This window comes from Nematolebias whitei, chromosome 16 (genome assembly GCF_014905685.2).
Source record: "Nematolebias whitei isolate Nwh7 chromosome 16, NemWhi1, whole genome shotgun sequence".
Taxonomy (NCBI): domain Eukaryota; kingdom Metazoa; phylum Chordata; class Actinopteri; order Cyprinodontiformes; family Rivulidae; genus Nematolebias; species Nematolebias whitei.
In genome coordinates, this window is record NC_056513.1 from 8,000,262 (window position 1) to 8,022,935 (window position 22,674).

Sequence of the window (22,674 nt, forward strand, 5' to 3'; positions counted from 1 at the left end):
TTTAAAGTAGCAAAAGGATAGCTAAACATAGCTGAATTTAATGCTAAAGTAGCAAAAGGATAGCTAAAAGTAGAAAAAAATCCATCTAAAAGAAGCAATACATCAGATAAAAGTAGTAAAAGGCTAACAACAGCTAAAAGTAACAAAAGATTTGCTAAAAGAAGCAAAAAGTTAGTTTATGTAACAAAAGGATAGCTAAACATAGCTAAATGTACTGCTAAAGTATCAAAAGGATAGCTAAACTTTGCTGAATTTAATGCTAAAGTAGCAAAAGGCTAGCTAACAGTAGAAAAAACTAGCTAAAAGAAGCAATACATCAAATAAAATTAGTAGCAGACTAGCAACAGCTAAAAGTAACAAAACACTAGCTAAAAGTAACAAAAAGATAGTTAAAACTAGCTAAAGGCTAGCTAAAAGCTAAAACTACTTTGAGAAGACAACCTGAACTAGTAGCTGAAACAAATTTCAAAGAGAACAGGAAATAAAGAAATCTGAATGTATTTCTTTGGAGGGAAAAAAAAAGTAAATAAAGTTAAATATCTTGAAATGTCTTCGTAGCTGAAGTCTCCTGAATGAGCCGAACGTTTTGATGTTTGAGCAGCTAAAAAAAACACAAAGTGGTCAGATTTTAAATAAAAACAGGAAAAAGAAAGTGCGACCTGAGCCACATGTTGGTCAGTAATGAATGACCCCCCGGCTGCAGATGTTTGTTTCCGTTGGTGCTAACCCCCCCACCCCATCCCCCCTGTGTGCCCAGGTTGGTGGTTTGTCAGCACAGCCGAGGAGCAGGGCTGGGTCCCGGCCACGTACCTGGACTCCCAGAATGGAACCAGAGACGATTTGGACCTGGGCACCTCCAGGACCGGAGAAGGTTTGTGCTTTTCCAACTCAACTTTATTAAACTCATAAAACACAAACAAACGACATAAACGTCTCTTCGGCTGCGTGGAGGAGGCCGTGATTTCTCAGCTGAGATGTATTTGTTGGGTTTCTTTTTCACGGGTCGTTCTCAGACGTCAAAATAAAATAAAATGAATCTTTTTCGGGTCAACACATTTACAGACACACCTCCGGCCCGACATTCGGAGCCTCGGAGGCCACAGTCACATGGTGAAACGGTGAATCGGTACTGGACTGCAGCCGGAGCAGAGCGGTTGCGACACTTTGGCACCGCAGAACATTCCTCTCAGCTCCACCGGGACGCTGCAGCGTTCTGCGGGAACCTCGTCTTGTCGTGACTCTTTTCTCCTGAATGCTGTCTGACTCAACGTTTCATCACTGTGACACAGCCCCCCCGCCCCCCCCACTGCCCCCCGAACAGATTTATGATGTGCAAACACACGTCTGCTGCTGCGTAACCCAACTTCTCAGAGGACGACCACCGTCGGTTTGCAGAGCGATGGAGCTGAGATGATGCAATCGTTCCTGAAGCTGTGAGCTGCTGCTGACAAACATCTTCTGTCTCCGCTCTGCAAACCACACACACACACACACACACGCACACACACACACACACACCAGCTGGCACATTTAGATCTCTTACAGTGTTGCCAGTTTTAGATGAATATTGGTGGCTGTGATGGTTTTAATATTCAACTAGAGAAACTGCATTTCCTGTGAAAATGCAGTTTGAATGCTTACTGCAGAGGAGGTGTAGCTGAAATGGAAGAACAAGCCTAAATTAGCAGGATAAATCAAAAAGAGCACACATTTGCGGAAATCAGCAGAAATTAGCAGAAAATTTAGAAAAGTAGCTAAAAAAAAAAAAAGCTGAAATTAGCAAAAATGTAGCTGAAAAGTAGCTGGTGGGCAGAAAGAAGCTTAAGATACCAAAAGGAAGCGTAAAGAGCTAAAATGAGCTAAAAAAACGTGGAATTAGCTGAAAAATCTAACATTAGCATAAAACAGCTAAATAGCATCTGTTATTTAAGAATAAGCTGAAACTAGCAGAAATAAATTGAAAGGAGCATAACAAGCTGAAATTAACAGAAATAAATTAATTAGTCTGAAAGTAGCAGAAATTACCATGAAAAACGTGAATTTATCTGAAAACAGCTGAAATTAGCTCAGAAATTGCTAAAAGGTAGCTGAAAACGTAGAGCAAGCTTAAATTAGCAGAAGAAAGCAGAAAGAACGTTTGCCCAATTAGGAAGAAAGAAGCAGAAATGAGCACAAAAAAGTAGAAATTATCTGAAAAAAGCTGAAATTAGGTAATAAAACAGCTGAAAAGTACCTTTAAAAGCAGAAAGAAGCTTAAGTTACCTGAAGGAAGTGGAGAGAGCACATTTGTGCTGAATTAGGCTGAAAAAATTGAAATGAGTGCAAAAAATCGCGGAATTAGCTGAAAAAAGCTAAAATTTGCATATAAACAGCTGAATGGTAGCTGAAATAGCAGAAAAAGATGAAATTTGCTGAAATAAGCTGAAAGGAGCAGAACAAGCCAAAACTAGCAGAAAGACGTTAAAAGAAGCACAAAAATGTAGTTGGCAGAAAAAAAATCTGAAAGGAGCACAAAACAGCTGAAAAAACAACTGAAATTAGCTGAAAAAAAAATTTGCACAAGGAAGCTGAAAGAAGCTGAACCAGAACAAAATGTGAAAGGAGCAGTAAAAGGTTGTAAACAGATCTAAAAACATGAAGGAGCTCAATTAATTTTCTATGAGGAAAAAAGTGGCAAAAAAGACTAGATATTTGAAAAAGCTAAAGTTGCATCAACACCAAAAGTCATAGCAGGATTGTCCTGAAAGAGCTGAACGTTTTGATTTATGATTTCTTGAAATAATTTGAGAACTGCAGGACGAGAATCGCAGCAAAACGTATGGAAGAAAAACGGATCACAATAGTGTGAATGCCTCATAAACATTCACTCTATACGAAGCTGACTGGAGGAACGGCGAAAGGTGCAGATGAAACTAACGGCGCTGCCGAGGCCGTTAATCCAGAGAAGACGGGATGAGACGGATGATGGGAGGCAGACACCAGTTCAACCCGCGACCACTCTGAGGTCGTTCAGATTTGGGTTTAATCAGTTTTTAGACATTTGATTTCACTAAACCAGGTCTGAGTAGTGTCATATAGAGAACTGAGAATGTTTCCCCCTCAGTTTTTCCAACATATAATCTGAACTCAGTCCATCCAGAACCAACCTGTAGGACCACCGGTGACCTGACGTGACCCCACACAGGCAGCAGCTTCATTACCTGAACGTCTCACCGGCTGACGGACAATGATTAAAGTTTTAATGAACATTTATCAAACTCCTTCCTAATGTAAATGATCATTTAGTGTATCTGTAATCAGAACTGGACCCAGTGTGGTGAGTTAGTCTTTAAGGTTTGCTCTGGTTGTTGTGTTCACTGTGAGCTTTACTGTGCTGTCCATCACCCAACATGACTCGTTAAATTCACCAGCTTTATCTCCGAGCTGACGCTGAACTCACACTGACGGGTTTTTACGAGGTACGGTCTCCGTGAAGTCAATTTATGCTCATTTATTTCTCTTATCGCACTCGTTAGGTGAACAATAGAGAGATGAAAATGTGACTCGAACGGCTCTGAACCGCGTTAAATTCAATAAAACACTTTACTTCAGATGTCGCCCAGGAATGCAGACCGACTAAACTTTATTATAAACAAAAATAAAAAACAATCGTGGCAACAGAACCAGGATAACAGGAGGCACAGAGGAGGACATGTTTAACGCTGCACTGAAAACAGGTTGCATGGACAGGTGAGCCTAATGAGACAGGGTGCAGGTGTGAGTGGGCGGGGCATAACTGAGGAAAAGCACTATCAATCAACCTTTATTTAGACAGGTAAATCTCATTGAGCCTCGAGGACTCATTTACAAGAGAGACCTGATTTCAACAAAGAACAATGACAACAATGGACAACAGCAACAACAATAAACAGTTATAAAAAGTCATACTACAGTTTTTTGTTTTTTAACAAATAGGATGGCTAAAAAAAGTAACAAAAAACAGCTAGATTCTAAGGCGAATGTAGAAAACTAAAAACAGGAACATGTCAGCATTGGTCCCTGCCAGGAGTCCAACAGATTCTTAAAGCCACTTAGAGAGGTCAAGGTCGAGAGCTTCAGATCTTTTTGTAAGATATTCCAGGAAACAGGAGCAGAGTAGGAGAAGGCCCTTTTGCCTAGTTCAGTCCTCACTGAGGGAACACTGCAGGTAATAATGTCCTGAGAGCGCACGCTGTAGCTGCACTCACGCAGAGACATGTAGGAGGAGATGTATGAAGCAACAGACCAAGAAGTGATTTAAAGATGAAAATGTACCAGTGAGAGAGTCTGCGTGAAGTTAATGATGTCCAGTTAACCAGTGAATACTGGGTGCAGTGGTGGGTACGATAATCACAGCCAGTTATGAATCTTAGTGCACCATGATAGACAGCATCCAACATCTGCAGGGTTCTTGTAGGAGCGTTCATGTAAATAATGTCACCGTAATCAATTGAGGGAAGGAAAGTCACAGATACAAGGCGTTTTCTAGCATTCAGGGTTAGACAGGATCTGTTTCTGAAAAAGAAACCCAGTTTAACTTTCAGTTTCTTTACCAAGTTTTCCACATGGAGCTTAAAAGAGAGATGCGAGTCGACCAAGATACCCAAATATTTATAGGATTCAACAAACTCAATGGGGACACCATTTGAGGATAAAATTGGAGGAAGAACTGCTGGGACCAACTTCCTATTTGAGAAAAGCATCCCTTTGGTTTTGTCGGCGTTTAGGACAAGTTTGAGGCGAAACAAATCAGTCTGGATGTAGTTGAACGCAGATTTCAAAAGCTGGAAAGTCTTAGCAACAGTTTTAGCTCGACAATAAACAACTGTGTCGTCAGCATAGAAATGTATGGATGCATTAGGGATGTTTTTACCTACATTATGTATGTAGATTGTAAAGAGGGTGGGTCCTAAGACTGAGCCTTGTGGTACACCATTGTTGACTGTTAAATAACTGGAGGAAGTACCATTATGTTGAACACATTGCCTCCGGTCTGAAAGATCGTTAGAGAACCAACCAACCAAGCCACTAACGTGGCTGGTGGCACAGAGGACAACACAGAACTGGTTAAATGAAAACCCAAGCACCAGAACTAAACAAAACATTATACCCAAAAGGAATACAGTAGTTCCTCGTTAATCGCGGGGGATCCGGACCCTGAAGCCCCACGATAAGCGAAAAACTGCGAAGTAGGAATAGTACAAGTAGTAGTAGTTTTTATAAAGGCGTTTTAAACCCTTTCCACATTTGCAATATTTTAAATAATCTTTCTAAACTCTAAACGCTCTAAAACAGCACAGCATGTCATGATTTCAGTTCTCTTGGCCACGCCCACTTCTCCGTTGCAGAGCGGAGATATGACACGCTGCAGGAGGAAGCTTCTCCTTCAGCTGTGGGCTGCACACAGGTGCAAAACAATTTATTGAAAATAAAAATTCCATGCTGATCGTGCGGCTCATCCATCAATCAGCCAATCATGTGTCACGTCCAGTCTTATTTTGAAAAACCGCGATAGAGCGAGCCCATGAAAAACAAACTGCGAGGGACTACTGTAAACACAAAAACCCATCAGGAAATAGAAGCACTGACATCAGAATGAATCAAGCAGCTGGGGACATGTGAGCATCATCTGCATACGAGCGCAGCAAACTGTAAAACATTTCAGGGCGCACGTTTTACAGTCGAGTGTGAACAGAGGCGCTGGAATCAAATCGGCCGAAACAGATTCATAACAACAAATCTGAACAACGTGACGGACCAAGTCATGAGCCGCGGATTAAAAAACAGAACTGTTCTACGTTTCTGCTCGTCTATATCAGATGTCTGATTTTAACCTCTTTTTTTTTTAATTAAAGCAAAAAAATAAAACATTATTCCAACAAAAAAAATGTAATTAAATTATAAAAAATATTCAGCGTCGACACCTCGAGTTTTGCAAATAAAGTGTGTTTGAGCAGGAAGGTCAAAGTTCAATCTGCAGGTTTAACCAGGAATCAACAAGAACCACATGCTGGGCTTTTATTTTTAAACCGAGCTTCCTGTTCTCAACAGGAAGTTGTCATTAAACTGGATGCTCCTCCTCCATCCTAACACCTCCACCTGCTCCGTCACCTCATTCTGCTGACGGCTTGACCCGCTGGAGAGCAACCGACGAGCGCAATTAGGAGGTCAACGGGAGGAGCCGGGAGGCTGAGAGGAGTCAGGTGGGAGGACGGGATGAGAGGAAGAAGAAAGGATGATGACGGGAGGGAAGAGGGCAGGAGAACAGATGCTGAGTGTCTCATGGTTGGAGGAGGAACAGAAGAGGAGCTTTGTCTCCACCTGTCCTGAACGTGTTTGCTCCGTCCTCGGAGAAGACGCGACTAATCACTGTAGAACTGCTGCCTTCCAACCTACAGGAACGAAAAAGGTTAAAAGTTCAGCAAACATCCTGAGAACTTCAGATCAGTCTAATAACATCTGAAAATTAAACAATTTAACAACTAAACTCTGACTTCAGGTTGTTGAATCCTTCCGGTTCTTCTTCGGTTGTTTTTCCGTTCCTAACTGCAGCTTCTCGCCTCGCTCTGCTGATCCAAGCTTCTCAAACTAACATTCTTTATGTTGTTTTTTTTGTTGTTGTTGTTGTTGTTGGTTTGCTGCTGCGCATCATCAGTAACTAAAAGACGAAAGGCTCACCTGAAGAGGCTGGACCGCCGCTGGACCCTCGGGGGCATCGTTAACCGCCAGCAGAGCAGAGGTGAACACGCACACGTCACCGCCGCGGACAAACCTGTGAGAAACGTTTTTTAAAATCATCTCGCGTGACCACCGAGTCAAACGGTCCGACACCACGAGGCAGGAAGACGATTGTCGATTGACGGCTGATTGTGTTTTTGTTTATTTGTTAGCATGATGTCACTAAAGTCATCATTAAATGTCACTCTACAACGATTCAAGCTGGCCAGTGAGCTAATTAACCCCATAACACAAAAATGGCTATAACTCTGTCGATTTTACAGACATTTGGTGTGGTAGTAGCTGAGAGTTGTCCCTAACATAAACTCTGAGTGCTAACACGCCGCTCGTGATAGAATAATTTCCTGTATTTAAGCCCCCGTCACGGAGCCAAGATGGGGAATAGGAAATATCCTCCATCTGTCTATCCGTGCATGCTGTGTGCATACAAACTTGAAAAATCTGTGAGGTACTGACTTCCATCTTGGTTTGTGACTACATCTATGCGTAAGAAAGATCACTATTGAAAACTGAGTTGCCATGTCAAAATTCAAGATGGCTACCAACAAATATGTAAACCAGTTACCGGTACCCAAATCATTTGAGGAAACTGTGCTGTCTGGTTTTTATATTGCGTAAAAGTATAGTTTTCTCAAATGATTGGGGCCTGCAGAGCTAATAGCGTTAGCTCCAGACCTAATTAATATACATTAAATTAGCTCCAGACCTAATTAATATACATTACATTAGTTCCAGAGCTAATGGAGTTAGCTACAGAGCTTATATATATGGTGTTAGTGCCAAAGCTAATAGCGTTAGCTCCAGACCTAATGTACATGACATTAGCTCCAGACCTAATAGCGTTAGCTACAGACCTAATAGCGTTAGCTACAGAGCTAATTTATATGGTGTTAGCGCAAAAGCTAATAGCGTTAGCTCCAGACCTAACGTACATGACATTAGCTCCAGACCTAATAGCGTTAGCCACTGACCTAATAGCGTTAGCTACAGAGCTAATTTATATGGTGTTAGCGCCAAAGCTTATAGCGTTGAGTGCATGACATTAGCTCTAGATCTAATAGTTAGCTACAGAACTAATATATATGGCGTTAGCTCCAAAGCTAATAGCGTTAGCTCCAGACCTAATATACATGACATTAGCTACAGATCTAATAGTGTTAGCTACAGAACCTAATATACATGACATTAGCTCCAGATCTAATAGTGTTAGCTACAGAGCTAATAGAGTTGGCTACAGAGCTATTAGAGTTAGCTACAGAGCTACCAGTAATATATATGGTGTTAGCCCCAAAGCTAATAGCGTTAGCTACAGACCTAATATACATGACGTTATCTCCAGATCTAATAGCGTTAGCTACAGAGCTAATAAATTAAGCATCACAAGTTAATCACTTTTGATTGTTTCGACCAATATATTGTTCATAAGGACTAATACAAAATACAACTTTATTGTCAGATTTGATATAACTTTTTAACCTCAACTCCTTCTGTTTTAGTCTCCACTACAGCCGATGTACGTCATCGCCCCAGAATGCATTGTTCCGGTAAAATAATGGCAACATCCTAAACATGTGTAATTTTTAAAGTAATTAAGTGTCACGAACAACATTTAATAGAACAGAGAAATAACATTTTAAGGTTAATATGTGGAGTAGTGATTCCCCATAAGCTGTGATGACGACAACTCTGGAGGTGTGGCCAGCTTTTGAAGAAAACTGTTCTTCTTTGGTTAGTCGGGGCCATTTTGATAGCAGCTGCCTCGTGCACTAAAATGGTCCGGCGCTGGGTTTTGCACTTTACATGTGTGGAAAATAAACCTTTTTAATCGATCACATCTCCAAAACCTGCTTCAGACCTTTCTCTTGTCTGGGCAATAACTTTTGATCCGCTCAAGATAATTTACCAAAACTTCATACACATTTGCATCATCACTAGATGTAGTGTCACATAAGATTTCATTACCCCATCTTCATTATACAAGGTCTTTGCTTGTCCACACCATTGCTATAGATTGCAGTATAATGGTTTGCTGACGACAATGTGCCATATGTGGTACTCTATGTAGAACAATCCATACGTTGTGTGATGGATGTGACATAAGATTCAGTTCTTTGACTTTGTGGACAACTTAAGAATCATGTAAGAAGTTAGTTTTAGTTCAGTCTCTACCAAAGAACCGGAAGAACCTGCAACATCCTCAGAGCAAGAGGTGGGTCAGTTCTTGTTATACCAGATATTCAAAGATCACATGTTAACCCTTAAGGCAGGATGTCAACGGGAAACTTTTGGGAAAAGTACTGAAGGATTTCCATTTGTAAATTTCAAATTGTCATGTGACAATGACCTTGAAAACCTGCAAATAACGACCGGTTTAGAGACGAGACCTCTGAATATCATCTGTACGGTCAGTGCATTCGATCTATGTTCCTTCTTACAAGAATACTAAAGATGGGCAGACTTCTGGCATTGGAAACAAACGGACCAGCTTGAAAGATGAACATTGATAAATGGTGGAGTTTCAGATTGGTCTCCTTCAGCAGCCGGTCAGAAATGTTCTTCTCACAGGTCAGTTGATTCAAACATGTCCCGCTGTCCTGATTTACATTCATGGGCGAACACTGAGCAGGAGATGCATGAAATCTAACATTTTGAAAAGAGTCAAGAAGAAATTCATGAAGCAATTATAAAATATAAAGCAAAATAAAAGCTAAAGAGTACCAGCACCAAATAAAAGTGAAACCCTCGGGTCTTTAACCAGGTTTTCTGCTCTCTGCGGTGGCGACAGCGAGCCGGGTGACTCATTTCGGAGCTCCACAGAGACCAAGGTTTGTCTTGTTAAATCTGGTATTCTGATTGGACCGCTGCCCCGCTTTCACTTTCCATCAGCTCATTCGGCCCGAACCCGTTCAGATCTGAGAGACGTATAAAGTTAGGTACTGACCTGGCTGACCTCCACGTCCTCCAACTGGAGTCCATGACTTCAGTCACTGATGCTTCCATCGTTTGGGGGGACATGGCTACTCGTCTACTAACTGGACCCTGGCAGAACTGATAAAGGAGCGTTTGTTTTTATTCTGGGATTCTCCTGCAGCTTTAGAAAAACCCAAACAACAAATTCAAAATGACCTTTGTCGTAGTACAACGTCAACAAAATGCAACCAAAAACAGCCAAATCTGTCCTCAATTAGAGGGATTCTGCTGAAACGGATGATAAAACCCTGTCCCGTCTGGATCTTCACAACAGAACCATTGTTCAGAATTCTAGCGGGACAAAACTGCAGTTTTATGATGTTTTCCTGATTGAGCTGCTTGTTGCGATGCATATTTTGTTTTGGTTGGGTCGTCCTCACCCTGTAGGAGGTGTAGCTGTTAGAAAAGCAACATTTCCGTTACCACTAGTTCTGAGCCCATTTTATTTCGCATAATTAGATCTTTAAAATGGATCCAAAACCAATGGGACATTGCAGAACCCCTCCGTTAGAGGCTCTGTGTTGAAACTTGTTTTTTAGGGCGTCTCTGGTGAAATTCGCGGCTGCTCTGATTGGTCCGCTGATTTAAGAAACAGCTGCTTCTTACGGCTGGTTTAGTGACCGGTTAACTCTTCAAACCCCTTCGCCTTTCGTTTACTCATGCATCATTTAAAGACACCGAAACAAAACAAAAACAAGACTATAAAAACTGAATTTTCTCATAAAAAGCAGTGGGAACGCCGAGCACTGAACAACAGCTGATGATTACTCAAGAAGCTGAAACTGTGTTGGTAAAGCTAAAATAAACTAAACGTTAGCTTCAAGCTTAGAGAAACAGATTACTATTAAAAATGTAAGAGAAAAGGGAAAAGCTAGATAAACAAAAGCCTATTTGACAGCTAAAAGCAGCAGAAGATGAGATAAAAGCTACAAGTTTAAAAAGAAAAGCTAAAAGTAGCTAAAAATGATCTAGGACAAAAAGGAAGCCAAAGCCTAGCTGAAAGCTAAAAATACCAAAAGGATATCTCAATGAATCAGAAGCCTAGCTAGCAAGAAGTATCAAAATGTTATTTAGAAGCAGTAAGTATTAAAAGGTTAGCTAGAACCTAACAGTAACAAAAAGATAGCTAAAAGCTAAAAAATAGTCAAATGCTAGCTAAAAGATTAAAAAAAAAACAACAGAATACTAGCTAAAAGGTAAAAGGAGAAAAGGTAATGGCTAGAAAAACAAAATCCTATCTAAAAGCAGCAAAAGATGAGATTAAAGATGTGAATATCAAAACAGTAGCTAAAAGTAGCAAAAAATTATCTAGGAGCTAAAAACAAGCCAAAGCCTAGCTGAAAACCAAAAGGATAACTAGAAGTATCAAATTGCTGTTTAAAAGTTGTAAGTCTCAAACGGTTAGCGAGAACCTAAAAGTAACTATAAGAAAAAAAATGTTGGTACCACTTTACAATAAGGGTCCTCTTATAGATGGCTAATAAATAGTTTATAGATTAATTCCTCTATAAACACTTTATAAATCATTAATAACTGCTTATTATGCATTAATTAAGGGTGACAGAGACAAAACTGTCCAAAGTTGCTACCTTGTAAGCACAATAAGCATTTGTTAAACCTAATTTTTTAGGATAAAATGTTAGAAATATGTTTACAAATGGTTATTGTGCTTACAAGGTACTAACTTTGTCTGAAATGTTTAATAAAACAACTCTAGATGAAATATATAGGAGAACAGATTTGTCTCACTATTTGACAAGAAACTGGAAGTTTAGTCTCTGTCACCCTTAATGCGTAATAAGCAGTTATTAATGATTTAAAAAGTGTTCATAGAGGAATTAATAACATATCTATAAACTTTATTAGCATCTATAAGGAGAGCCTTATTATAAAGTGGTACCAAAGAGTAACATGCTAGCTAAAAGGTAAAAAAAATAGAATACTGTAATTAATAGAAGGTAAAAGGAGAAAAGGTAATAAATAGCTAGAAAAACAAAAGCCTATCTAAAAGCAGCAAAATACGAGATTAAAGATGTGAGTATCAAAACAGTATTTAAAAGTAGAAAAAGATTATCTAGGAGCTAAAATAGGCCAAAGCCTAGCTGAAAGACAAAAATAACTAAAGGATAGCTATAAGTATCAAAAGGTTAGCTAGAACTTAAAGTAACAAAAAGAAAGCTAAAAGCTAAAAATGTTCAAATGCTAGCTAAAGGTATGAAAAACTAGGTACAAGCATCTAGTTAGCTAAAAGTAAAAAGTATCACAGGAGGCTAGCAGCTAAAAGTGGCAAAATGGTTTCTAAAAATAATCCAAGTATAGGGGGGAAAAGTAGCAAAAAATAGTTAGCTATAAAGCTAAAAGTCACAAAAGACTACCTAAAAGCTAAAGGTAGCGTAACAGCAGCTGAAATCTAAAGTAGCATAGAGCAAAGACAAATCCAGCAGCTGAAGCAGATTTCAAAGGGAATACGTTTTTTTTTTTTTTTGTAGAAACTGAAGAAATCCCAACGTGTTTGTCTGGAATATGTTTGTAAATAAAGTTGTATTTTTTTAAGTATAAAAGCTACAAAAAACCACAAGCCTCAGCACTCATCTCCTGAATGAGCTGAACGTTTTGATGTACGGACGGTTAAAACAGCACCGAGTCAGCAGAAGCAGTTCGATCGGTAACGACGTGCAGGAAACAGGAACGTGAACGCCGACTCGGACTCTGCCAGAACGTTTGTTTTACGCTGAACCGTCTGAGCTCGGACCCCGGGCCGGTTCAGGGCGTCCCTGCGGTCTTGGAGAAGCCGACAGTCGTCCGACGGCAGTCCGAGCTCTGAGGTTCAACACGAGTGGCTCCTGCTTCTCCGCTTCCGTCATTAAGCTCCTAATTAGATTTCCAGAGTCCTGCTGGCCGTCCACTCAGCTCCCCGACGTGCTCGAGCGGAGCTCAGGAAAACAAACACAGATGCAGTTAATGCAGTTAATGGTCGAGGCCATCGTTAATGGTGTACCTGTGACAACCGAACACCTGGCTGGATCCAAGCCCTTCATTCTTTCCTTGTCACATTTTACAGCTGTCCGTTGTTTGAGTCGCCCCCAGAACCTCCTCTGCTCTGTTACCCTCCTCAAGGTCCTGGAAGGACTGCAGAGCGTGAGAGAGGAGTGGTGGTCAGCGCTCGCGGTACAAATTTCTCCTGGAGGAGAGCTTCATGTGGAGCTGCTGCTGGAAAGACCGTCTCAGGAGAGCTGAGCGCCGGACCACAGTTCAGATCGTCCGAAAGGGTTCCAGCGTGTAATCAGTCACAAGGGGACACTTCGACCACCAGAGGGAGCTGTTTGTTATCGTTTGGAAGAACGAGGGGAAATCTGTGGTTGTCACAATGAATCTTTTTATACGAGTCACATGCGGCATTTTATTGTGAAAAACCCAGTGATGATGTTTTCACTCAGTTTGTTTGTTCTCGTCTCTCCTTTGTTCGTCTCCAGAGGAGAAATACCTGACGGTGCAGTCGTACAGCAGCCAGGGCATGGACGAGGTGAGCTTTGACAAAGGGGTCACCGTGGAGGTGATCCAGAAGAACCTGGAGGGCTGGTGGTACATCAGGTGGGTCAAGTTTTCATCCGAACCACCCTGAACGCACACTCTTTGACGCTGAGTCCGCACTGAAACCGCTCGGTCCTCAGAGCGAGAAAGAGTTTTCATCACGCCCGAGAAAAGACGGGTCTCTGTCCGTAAACGTCGTCTTGTCCCGCCCAGAACTTCTGATCCGATCAAGATGACTTAATGAAACTTCATACGCAGCATCACTAGACGGAGTGTCGCGCACACTTTTCATCTCCCCAGCTCCAAGGTCACAAATCAAGGCTAAAGTTTGACAAGCTTGTCCTTTGCTGCAGAAAGTTTGTCTCCGGGCGTAGCATGTGCCGTTTTCCATCGCCGTGGTTCAGGCGGCTCAGCTGAGTGACCAAAGCTCGGATTTCCTGCAGCTCAGACCAGAACTGAGAGAACCCGTCAACACACGCCGGGGGGTCGTTTCCTTTCAGGTTTACAGTGGAGCTCTGATGATTACTTCACATGTGATCTGAACGTGCACGTTAACGCCACCCTGAGACGGCCTCAGTAATAAGTTTTAAACAGATTGGACATAATTTGAAGGTTATACAGATTATTTTAAAGAATAGAGTAAGGCAGGGGTGTCTAACCCTGATCCTGGAGGACCCCACCCCCCAGGACCAGGATTGGACACCCCCTGGACTGAACAGTCCTCTGACGTGGTGCTCTGAAAGAGAAAAACATGTCCTTCTCCTCTGGCAGCTTCATGTGACTGGTTAGCATATTTTTCTGTGACGCTTGCCGTTGGACTCCTCCGCAGCGCGAGAACGAGGTAAAGTCCTTGCGAAGCTGCAGCTGATGGGACGTTTGCCGTCAGAACCCTGTCTGAGTTTATGCTCTGAACGGTGACGTCATGCAGGAGGTTTGAAACGGGTCACGAAACAAAACAAAACCTCTGACCAGAAGATGGCTCACGTTCAGAGAAACGAGTCTACGCGTGTTTGGAACGTTTACTTGTTGCTTCACAAATGACTCATTTAGAATAATAATGAAGGCCGAGACGTTTCTGTGCATGAATTATGCAGGCGGTCTAATTGCCTTTGGCTCACTTGATGGATTTTATTGTGCTTCACATCAGAAACGTGCTCCTATTGTCAGCCTCTGCACAAAGCAGCTTCAGTACGCCTTCATGCAGGTTTTGATTCAGCTGGATGAACTTATGGTCCGTTTTAAACACGTGTAAGGGAAAAAAAGACACTCGAGAAAGTGCGATACAGTTAAATATTCTGAGGTAAAGTCCTCCATGCTGAGCTGCGATTGTGCAACAAGTTCTGAAAACAGCAGTCGGTTCTGCTGTGAAGTCTGAGCTGGAGATCCAAACAAGACTGACGTCCATGAAGGGATTTTCAGTTTCTGTGAGTCTTTTTCCTCGTCAGAGCTCAGGATTTCTCATCAAGCTGCTTATTTTGATGTATGTTTTGTCACGGTTTCCTAAAATCTGAGGAAGGAAATGCAAAGAGACAGAAGAATAAAAATCAATAGTGATCGTTGCGCTTCAATCTTGTGAGTTATTTCAGTCAGACGGACCAGAGGTTGCAGTTAATGTGCTCCGTAAACACATTTTCACAAGTAGTTTTGCTCATGTAAGAGATCTACTTTTACTAAAGTATTTTACAGTTTTAAAGGTGGTTTGGATAAATCAACTGAAAATGATAATAAACTAAAGAAAAGAAAAGCCGGTGTCTCACTGGGATGCATTTGTTGCAGCTGAGTTTTTGGAGAAATCTCCATTTTGGCAGTTTTTTTTTTTATGCTCGAGACTGAAGCGTCTGCACGCATCTCACTGTACTTCAAAAGGTCACAGCACCAGCTGGCATAGAACGCACATCTGCGCCATGTAAACGCGTGACCATCCAACATCAGAACAACGCTCATGTTTCCGGACATCGTTCTCGTGTAAACAGGACCCTAATGTAGTCATGGAGACTGAGGCGGTACGATGTGGGGCTGAAGGTGGAAATGAAATGCAGTTTTCAAGCCGTGAACCCAAAAATTGGTCGTGATTTTTAACAACTGGACTCCTAAATTGTGTCCACACGGCTCGCCGGTCACACACACAGATTTCAGTGAGACTACAACAGAAAATTTGCTTATTTTATCGCATTTTTTAAATTATTTTTTACAGTTTTAAGTCCACAACTAGTCTCTAACAGTGAGATACCACCTTAAATTATCCAAGTTACACATATTTGTTAAAGAAAGAGGGAAACTACCTTCAGATTTATTTACTTTAACCTTTTAGTGGTAAAATACCAAGAAACCACAAAGTAAACAAGCAGTTACAAAATACACAATATCCTTTCTCTTTATTGAACCTACAGATATTTAGGAAAAGAGGGCTGGGCCCCGGCCTCCTACTTGAAGAAGCTTCGAGACGACTTCTCACCCCGTAAGAAGACCCTGACGGGCCCCGTGGAGATCATCGGCAACATCATGGAGATCAGCAACCTGCTGCAGAAGAAGTCTGTCAGCGAGAAGGACATCCAGACGGACGGAGAGGGCTGCAGCACGCCGGAGCGCCACATCTCCAAGAGCGAGATCAGCCTGCCGGTGCCCTACAACTCCGAGATCAACGCCGAGACGGGCCGGAGGCTGAGCGCGGGCCGCGACACCAACAGCCCCTGTCTGGGGATGCTGGCGGCGAGCGCCGCCCTGAACGAAAACAAGGCCAGGGGCGAGGCGGGACCCCCCGCTGTCGCTCGAGTGGCACCTCACAGAGTGGAGATCGGTGAGTGTTGGATTGAACCCGTCGGAGCAGAAACGGCTGTTTTTATACAAACGAGGCTTGTTGTGTTTCTGCTGGAGGCTTTGACGCGATAGCTAAGCAACATGTCGTCTGTTTCTAACAGCTGTGACGTGCAAACCCGTGAGAAGACCCGACAGCAAGATTTGAGTTCTTGTTGCGCTCACGAACTGAGAAATGCGGGAACTTTCTGTTGATCAGTTAGTGTTGCAGCTTGTTTTAATGGAGATGCTCTTCTGCTCTTCAGGGTCCCCAAATCTGAGACAAAAACCTCCCCCGAGGAGAGAGACCAACTTGGTAAGACTGCACTGACAAAGACATTTATTATTCTGCAAACATTAGCGTGAGGAGGGTTCAAAGAGACATTTTAATGAACACGCTGTTTGACTCCCTGGTTACCATAGCAACTAACAAAGCATCGTGCTACTTTTTGTTCTTAAATGTGTTTAATCGGTAACGTATGAACGTTTTTCTACTGCAACTATCCAGACTTGAACCTTTTCTTGCTCTCTTCAGGGTTTCCAGTTGCCCAAACCTCCAGAGCCCCCTGCTGTGGAAGCAGAGTACTACACCATTGCAGATTTCCAGTCCTCCATCTCTGACGGCATCAGTTTCCGTGGAGGACAAAAGGCTGATGTAAGAGACCAGAGGCGTTTGTAGATACAGTCCGAGGCTGGAACCAGAACCACAGACGTGTGTTTGAGCAGACTGATCTATTCCTGCAAAGACAAAACATTAGGACAGGGTTGTTAATGCTGTCAGGGTTTGTTCAAAAAAGCTTATATAAAAGAGACAATACTGTAATTAAAAATGTTTTTGGATAAATAATGAGGGCTGGACTCGCTCCTGCAGCTCGCTGGTCGATCCGGGCCAGAAAAAATAAAAAATAATTCAGAACTAAGCGTTTCTACCATGGGTAAAGTTAATAAAAAATAAAATGATAAAAGGAAAAGTGATTGGAAAGCAAGCTCCATGGTCAGCCACAGAGCGACGGGAGGAACCTGGACCTGAAGGCTCCGGTGGGCCCGAGGGTCTTCACAAAACTCCGGACTGGAACTTTAAAAAAATTGTCAAAAGTCATTTTAGGTGTAGTAATGGAAGAAATTTCTTTTAAATTATTATTATTGATTTATTTGTTTTAAAGTAATATATAAATAAAGTCAGTTTAAACAAAAACTCAAAGGTTTTATTTTTTTTAACTAAAGGCCCTCAAAGAATAAAAACCCCCATTTAAATTAGATATTTTTATTTCAGTTTTAAAAGTCTGGCTCATTTATTGGGAAAAAAAACTTTAAAAATAGCATTTGTAAGCAGGTAAATAAGGTGGTTGACCCCATTAAAGAACTCTGATAAAGTTAAAGGACCTCCAGGGGTTAAAGTAATGATTGTAATTACAACCTGAATGATTTCATCAGGACTCGTCAGTGTTTTTTAATATCTTTGTGTTTTGGTTTCCCAGGTGATAGAGAAGAACCCCGGAGGTTGGTGGTACGTCCAGATCGGTGAGATGGAGGGCTGGGCGCCCTGCTCTTACATCGACAAACGCAAGAAGCCCAACCTCAACAGACGGAGCAGCACCCTCACCCGACCTAAAGTCCCACCTCCGGCTCCTCCTGTCAAGAAACAAGACCCGGAGGAGGCCCCGCCTCCACCAAACCCCGCCCCCAAAGCCACAGAGACACCCAGCAGGCCTGTTTATGAGGAGCCAGAATACGACGTTCCTGCAGTTGGATGTGAAGGAGAACCTGAAGCTGAGTTTTTGAAGACCGAACGTTCCCAAGATGTGAAAACCAGCAGCGGGGTCGGTGAGAAGTACCACAGCGCCTCTCCATCAAGTAAAGCCTCACCTCCCGTCTGCAAAGCATCCCCAGTTTTCGCCCATCGAAGAACCTCCTACAGATCAGTAGAGGAGATCTCTAAAGAGGAGTGTATCTATGAGAATGATGGTTTTAGACCAAGTAGCGGCGTTGAAGGATTCAAAGCTAAAGGATCCAGCGAACCCAGTTCCCCTAGGAGCTACCATTCCTCCACAGTCCCACGGAAACCGTCCGGATCGTCACCTCTCGCTGGTAGACCCAGAACTCCCATGACACCAGAGATGACTAGAAGAAGCCAGACTCTGGGCAGGCGTGTGGACATGAGGTCTCATGACAACAGCCCTCATTCTTCATCAGATGAGCTGGGCAGAGGTCCCAAGAAAAGTCCTGCCCTCAATCGAGATCCGTTACAGGGAATAGGTCAGAGCCCTTCCACCAGGCCCAAGCCTTCCGTCAGACCGAAACCCCTCCTGACTAAATCCGAACCCCAGAGCCCAGAGAGAATGGACATCAGCTCTCTGAGGCGGCAGCTCCGGCCTACAAGTCAGTTTCGCCACAGCCTGAAACCTTCGCGAGGTGATGACTCTGAGACGGCCTTGGTCATCTCTTCAGAGGGCTCGATGTGTTCTCGGAGTACATCGGATCTGCCTTCTGTTTACTCCAAAGGCAGCCGTGGTATCTCAGACACTGAAGGCCCCACACTGTATCGTTCTGTAGATTTTTACAAGAAGGTCCAGGACTCTGAGATTAGCTTCCCAGCTGGTGTGGAGGTTGAGCTTCTCGAGAAGCAGGAGAGCGGTTGGTGGTACGTCCGTTGGGGCGAGGAGGAGGGCTGGGCTCCCTCATACTACCTAGAACCTGTCAAGAAGGTAGGGGATGTCGGAGTGTTGGAGTCAGATGGAACTAGCGGTACTAAGTCCAACAGCCTGGAGAAGAATGAGCAGCATGTTTTGGCCCTGAACAACATCAACATTCAGGTTCTGACTCAGCAGCATCAAGGAATGAGGAGAAACTCGCCACCAATTCCATCCAAGCCTCCCGGAGGCTTCTCAAAGCCCTCGGGTTTAGTTAACGGAGGCGTGCGGATGAGAAACGGGGTGCGGCAGGTGGCGGTTAGGCCTCAGTCTGTCTTTGTGACCACATCCCAGTCAGCTAAGGACTCGCACTACATGACGGGGTCTTTAAGGAGAAACGAATCTCTTGGCAGAAGTGATCACTACAGCTCGGGTTCTGCCACCCTCGGCGTTCGCAGAAACGCCTCTTTTAGCACCGTGCGGCCTCACGTTGTTGTTGAAAGTCACACGAGGCCCATCGAGCGCTCCACTTTGGGGTCCTCGGGGACCGCATTCAGCACAAGCAACGTCCAAGATGCCCTAAGCCGAGCCAACCAACGCAACGGGATCCCCGTGTCCACCGTTCGGCCCAAGCCCATCGAGAAGAGCCAGCTGATCCACAACAACCTCGGCAGAGACGTGTACGTGTCCATCGCTGACTATCGTGGCGACGAGGAAACGATGGGCTTCACGGAAGGAACGTGTCTGGAAGTCCTGGAGAGAAACCCCAATGGATGGTGGTACTGCCAGGTGCAGGACAGCCTGATTCCTCGAAAGGGCTGGGTTCCATCCAACTATCTAGAGCGGAAAAAATAGGCCCACGTCCTTACCCCAGGCTTCTCACCCCCATTTGTGATGCCTCCAAAGAGCTGGGTGGCGTCACTCCTTAAGAATGTTATCTGCAATCCCCCTTAAGCAATACGTCCTTAAATTGAACATTTATGAAAAGACGGAGCTCAAAGAGGAGGTAACCTCATACCTGTGCCGGTTTGATAAAATGTGCACAGAAACCATTTTAAATGACTCAGCAGGAAGTTTCAGGTGGACGGCACGGATGACCTCTTAAAGAGGACTGAGTCTGAGCAGAGCAACGCTCTGATTTTCCTGCCCATCAGTGACTTTGGTGGCCGATAAGTGCCTTTTGTTTCTGATCACCTGAACCGAGGGCGTTTCGGTAAATAGTGGACGGCAAAAATGTAATCAACCAAATCTTTTACGAGTGCCATAGTCCAACAACCACCACCAGGAGTTTGAACAAAACCAGCGAGAGCTCCAAGTGTTGAGTCCGAACAAAGTGCAAAAGTTCCGAGCGTTCAGATTTAAAGGCTTGAACGTCGATTCGTTTGTTTCCCGTCGTCAAACTCAAAGACTCGATCTGTCACTTTTGTTTTGTCAGGTTTCTGTTCCAGTGGCTTTTATCGATGCAAGTCTTCCTTAGAGAATTATTTCTGCTGTCTTGTGACATCGGTTTCCAAACAAAAGCTGAGAATCTGAAAAGTTCAAACTCTGAGACAACTAAAAGGGTCAAGGTGCTCGACGGTTGCATAAATTGGCACAAAACGTGTTCAACTCTTATTTAAAATGCAGATGTATTTATGGAAACTGCGAAACGTGAAAGGAACAGATATTCTAAGGAACCTGTGCCTCTTCCGGCAACTTTTGTTGTATATTCTGCCCCAAATCTGATAAAACCAAAGAGAAAAATGTACGTATTTACAAAAAATACGGTACGACGATGTGGCGTGTTCTCTAAAACATTTTCTGTTCCTGGAAGCACTTGACACATAAAGTTACAAAAGACAAAAGGAAACTATTTTGTTGCCTTAAAACCTGGAATTTAATGTGATTATAATTGATATTATCCAAAAATACTTCCATTCAGTGAAGGTAAATTGATAAAAAATGTACAACTGAACGACGTTTTGTCTCTTCAGGTCTGTCTTCGTGGTTTTGGTCCATCTAACCTGGACATTTTGTCAATTGTCCATGTCCAAACATTTCCAGATCATTCAGATTGGACGGTGCTGCATGGGTCCAACAATCTTTAACCCGAACGCTCAAACCAGAGATCCTCAGTTGGACTGTGGTCTGGGTTTTGGCTGGACCATTCCAGGACCTTTACCTGGTCCTCTTTAAACTGCTGAAGGGTTCTTCAGCCGTGTATTTAGGGTCTTTGTCCTGGTGGAAGGTGGACTTCCAGTCCCAGATCTCTGGAAGACTTTTTTGTTTGTTTGTTTCCCAGTTCTTGTTGAAGACAAAGCATCCCCACAGCATGATGCCGCCACCACCATGCTTCACAGAGGAGACTGTGTTTTCCTGGTCTACCTTTGTGATTAGTTTCCTCCTTACTTGCTCTGTTCTGGTGGTTGACCCTCTTTTGGAGCTCCGTGGGATGTTCAGGGTTCGGAGTTCCTTGGTCTTCATGATGTCTCTGCTGTACTTGGAGGTGTTGACTTTGGGAGCTATCAGACCGGGTGGAGATGTGTTTTTAATTGCACACAGGTGGATCTGATTGGACTAACGAGGCTTCAACGAGGGGGTGGATCCTTATGCGTGCACCATTTTAGTCAAATTATTACTAATGGAGTAAAAATCCGGTTAATTTCCAGGCTGTACGGCAACAAAATTTTTCTTAAGAGTACAGAACGAAGATGTAAACTAGATTATTCACATTACATTTCATGCCTGAGGTCTAATTTGTTCATTTTCAACGTTTCAGGAACATTTGATGTGATAAAAAGTATAAATGTAGTCGGCTGAATCACATGACTCCGCCCACATTCCTAAGAGTTTTAACGAGGTTTGAGCGGCTGATGTTCAAGACTGCAGGAATGGATTTTCTAACAACGACGCTGAGTTAATATGTTTATGTTGGATGGCGCCATATTCCCCATCAAAGCTCGCAGTTATTTTAACAAAACCGTGTTTGTGGCTTCGTGACGGCACGACAGTAACGAGGAGCGAAGTGTGTCGTGAGTTAGTGCACTTTAAGACAAAACGTCTTTACGGTGCATTAACGTAAAGATGCAGCATTTTATTTATTGCTTCTTCTGTTTGAATTGGACTCAGAGCCTCTAATGAAGGCGATGTGTTTGGTACAAATTGGGTGGAGGTTGTCGGTTCTACACCGTGGTCCTACCTCAGTGCACGAAGCGAATGCACTGCTGGTCAGTGAGTCTCCCTAAAACTGGACGGCAAACTAAAGATTTGAGTCAGCGAGCAGCTGAAAGGAGCGCGATTAGTTTTGTTTTCAGGCTGTAACTTATTTTTTTAAGGAATTTGTTTTGGATGCCGTGTGCTGCAACTTTAGCAAATCATGGACACTTCCTTCATCTTTATTGTTCTTTACATAATGCCAGATTATTAAAAACATATTTATTACTGAGAGTTTTTGTCCTTTTGTGGTTTGACCATCACCAAATTTATGTTCTTCAGAGACGCTTTGGTCTGATTTGGTCTGAGTGCAACATTTTACTGATCTGTTACACAAATGAACATTAAAACAGGATAAAATATCAGATTTTAACTTCTCCTTGTTGACGACGGCATTATGTAAACGTGTCGAATCACTTTTATTTGTTTTTCAAATATGTTGTGATGTCATACATCATGTTATCTCATACCTCATGTCATGTTATACATCATGGAATGTTATACATCGTGTCATGTCATACATCCCATGATGTATGAAATGACATGATATAATGTCATACATGACACGATGTATGACGTGATACCATGTATGACATGACATGATGGATGACATGACAATGTATGTCATGTATGACATGATGTATGACATGAAAAAATGTATGACAAAACGAATGACATTCCATGATATATGACATGACATGATGTATGACGTACGTCATGTCATGCATCATGTCATGTTATACATCATGTCATACATGTCATGATGTATGATATGACAATATAATGTCATACATCATGTCAT

At 42.8% G+C, this 22,674-nt stretch overlaps 1 protein-coding gene across 1 annotated transcript in view; it reads left to right on the forward strand.

Moving 5' to 3' along the window:
* Positions 1-19,546, forward strand: part of sh3pxd2aa (SH3 and PX domains 2Aa) — an 89,800-nt gene extending 70,254 nt beyond the window's left edge. Inside the window, exons 8-14 of the mRNA XM_037689622.1 lie at positions 758-871; positions 6,674-6,757; positions 13,200-13,317; positions 15,648-16,054; positions 16,317-16,366; positions 16,586-16,705; positions 17,529-19,546. Of these exons, the coding sequence (XP_037545550.1) occupies positions 758-871; positions 6,674-6,757; positions 13,200-13,317; positions 15,648-16,054; positions 16,317-16,366; positions 16,586-16,705; positions 17,529-19,535 (2,900 nt within the window). The 3' untranslated portion in view covers positions 19,536-19,546. The remainder of the gene's footprint in view (positions 1-757; positions 872-6,673; positions 6,758-13,199; positions 13,318-15,647; positions 16,055-16,316; positions 16,367-16,585; positions 16,706-17,528) is intronic.
* The last annotated feature ends 3,128 nt before the right edge of the window (positions 19,547-22,674 follow it).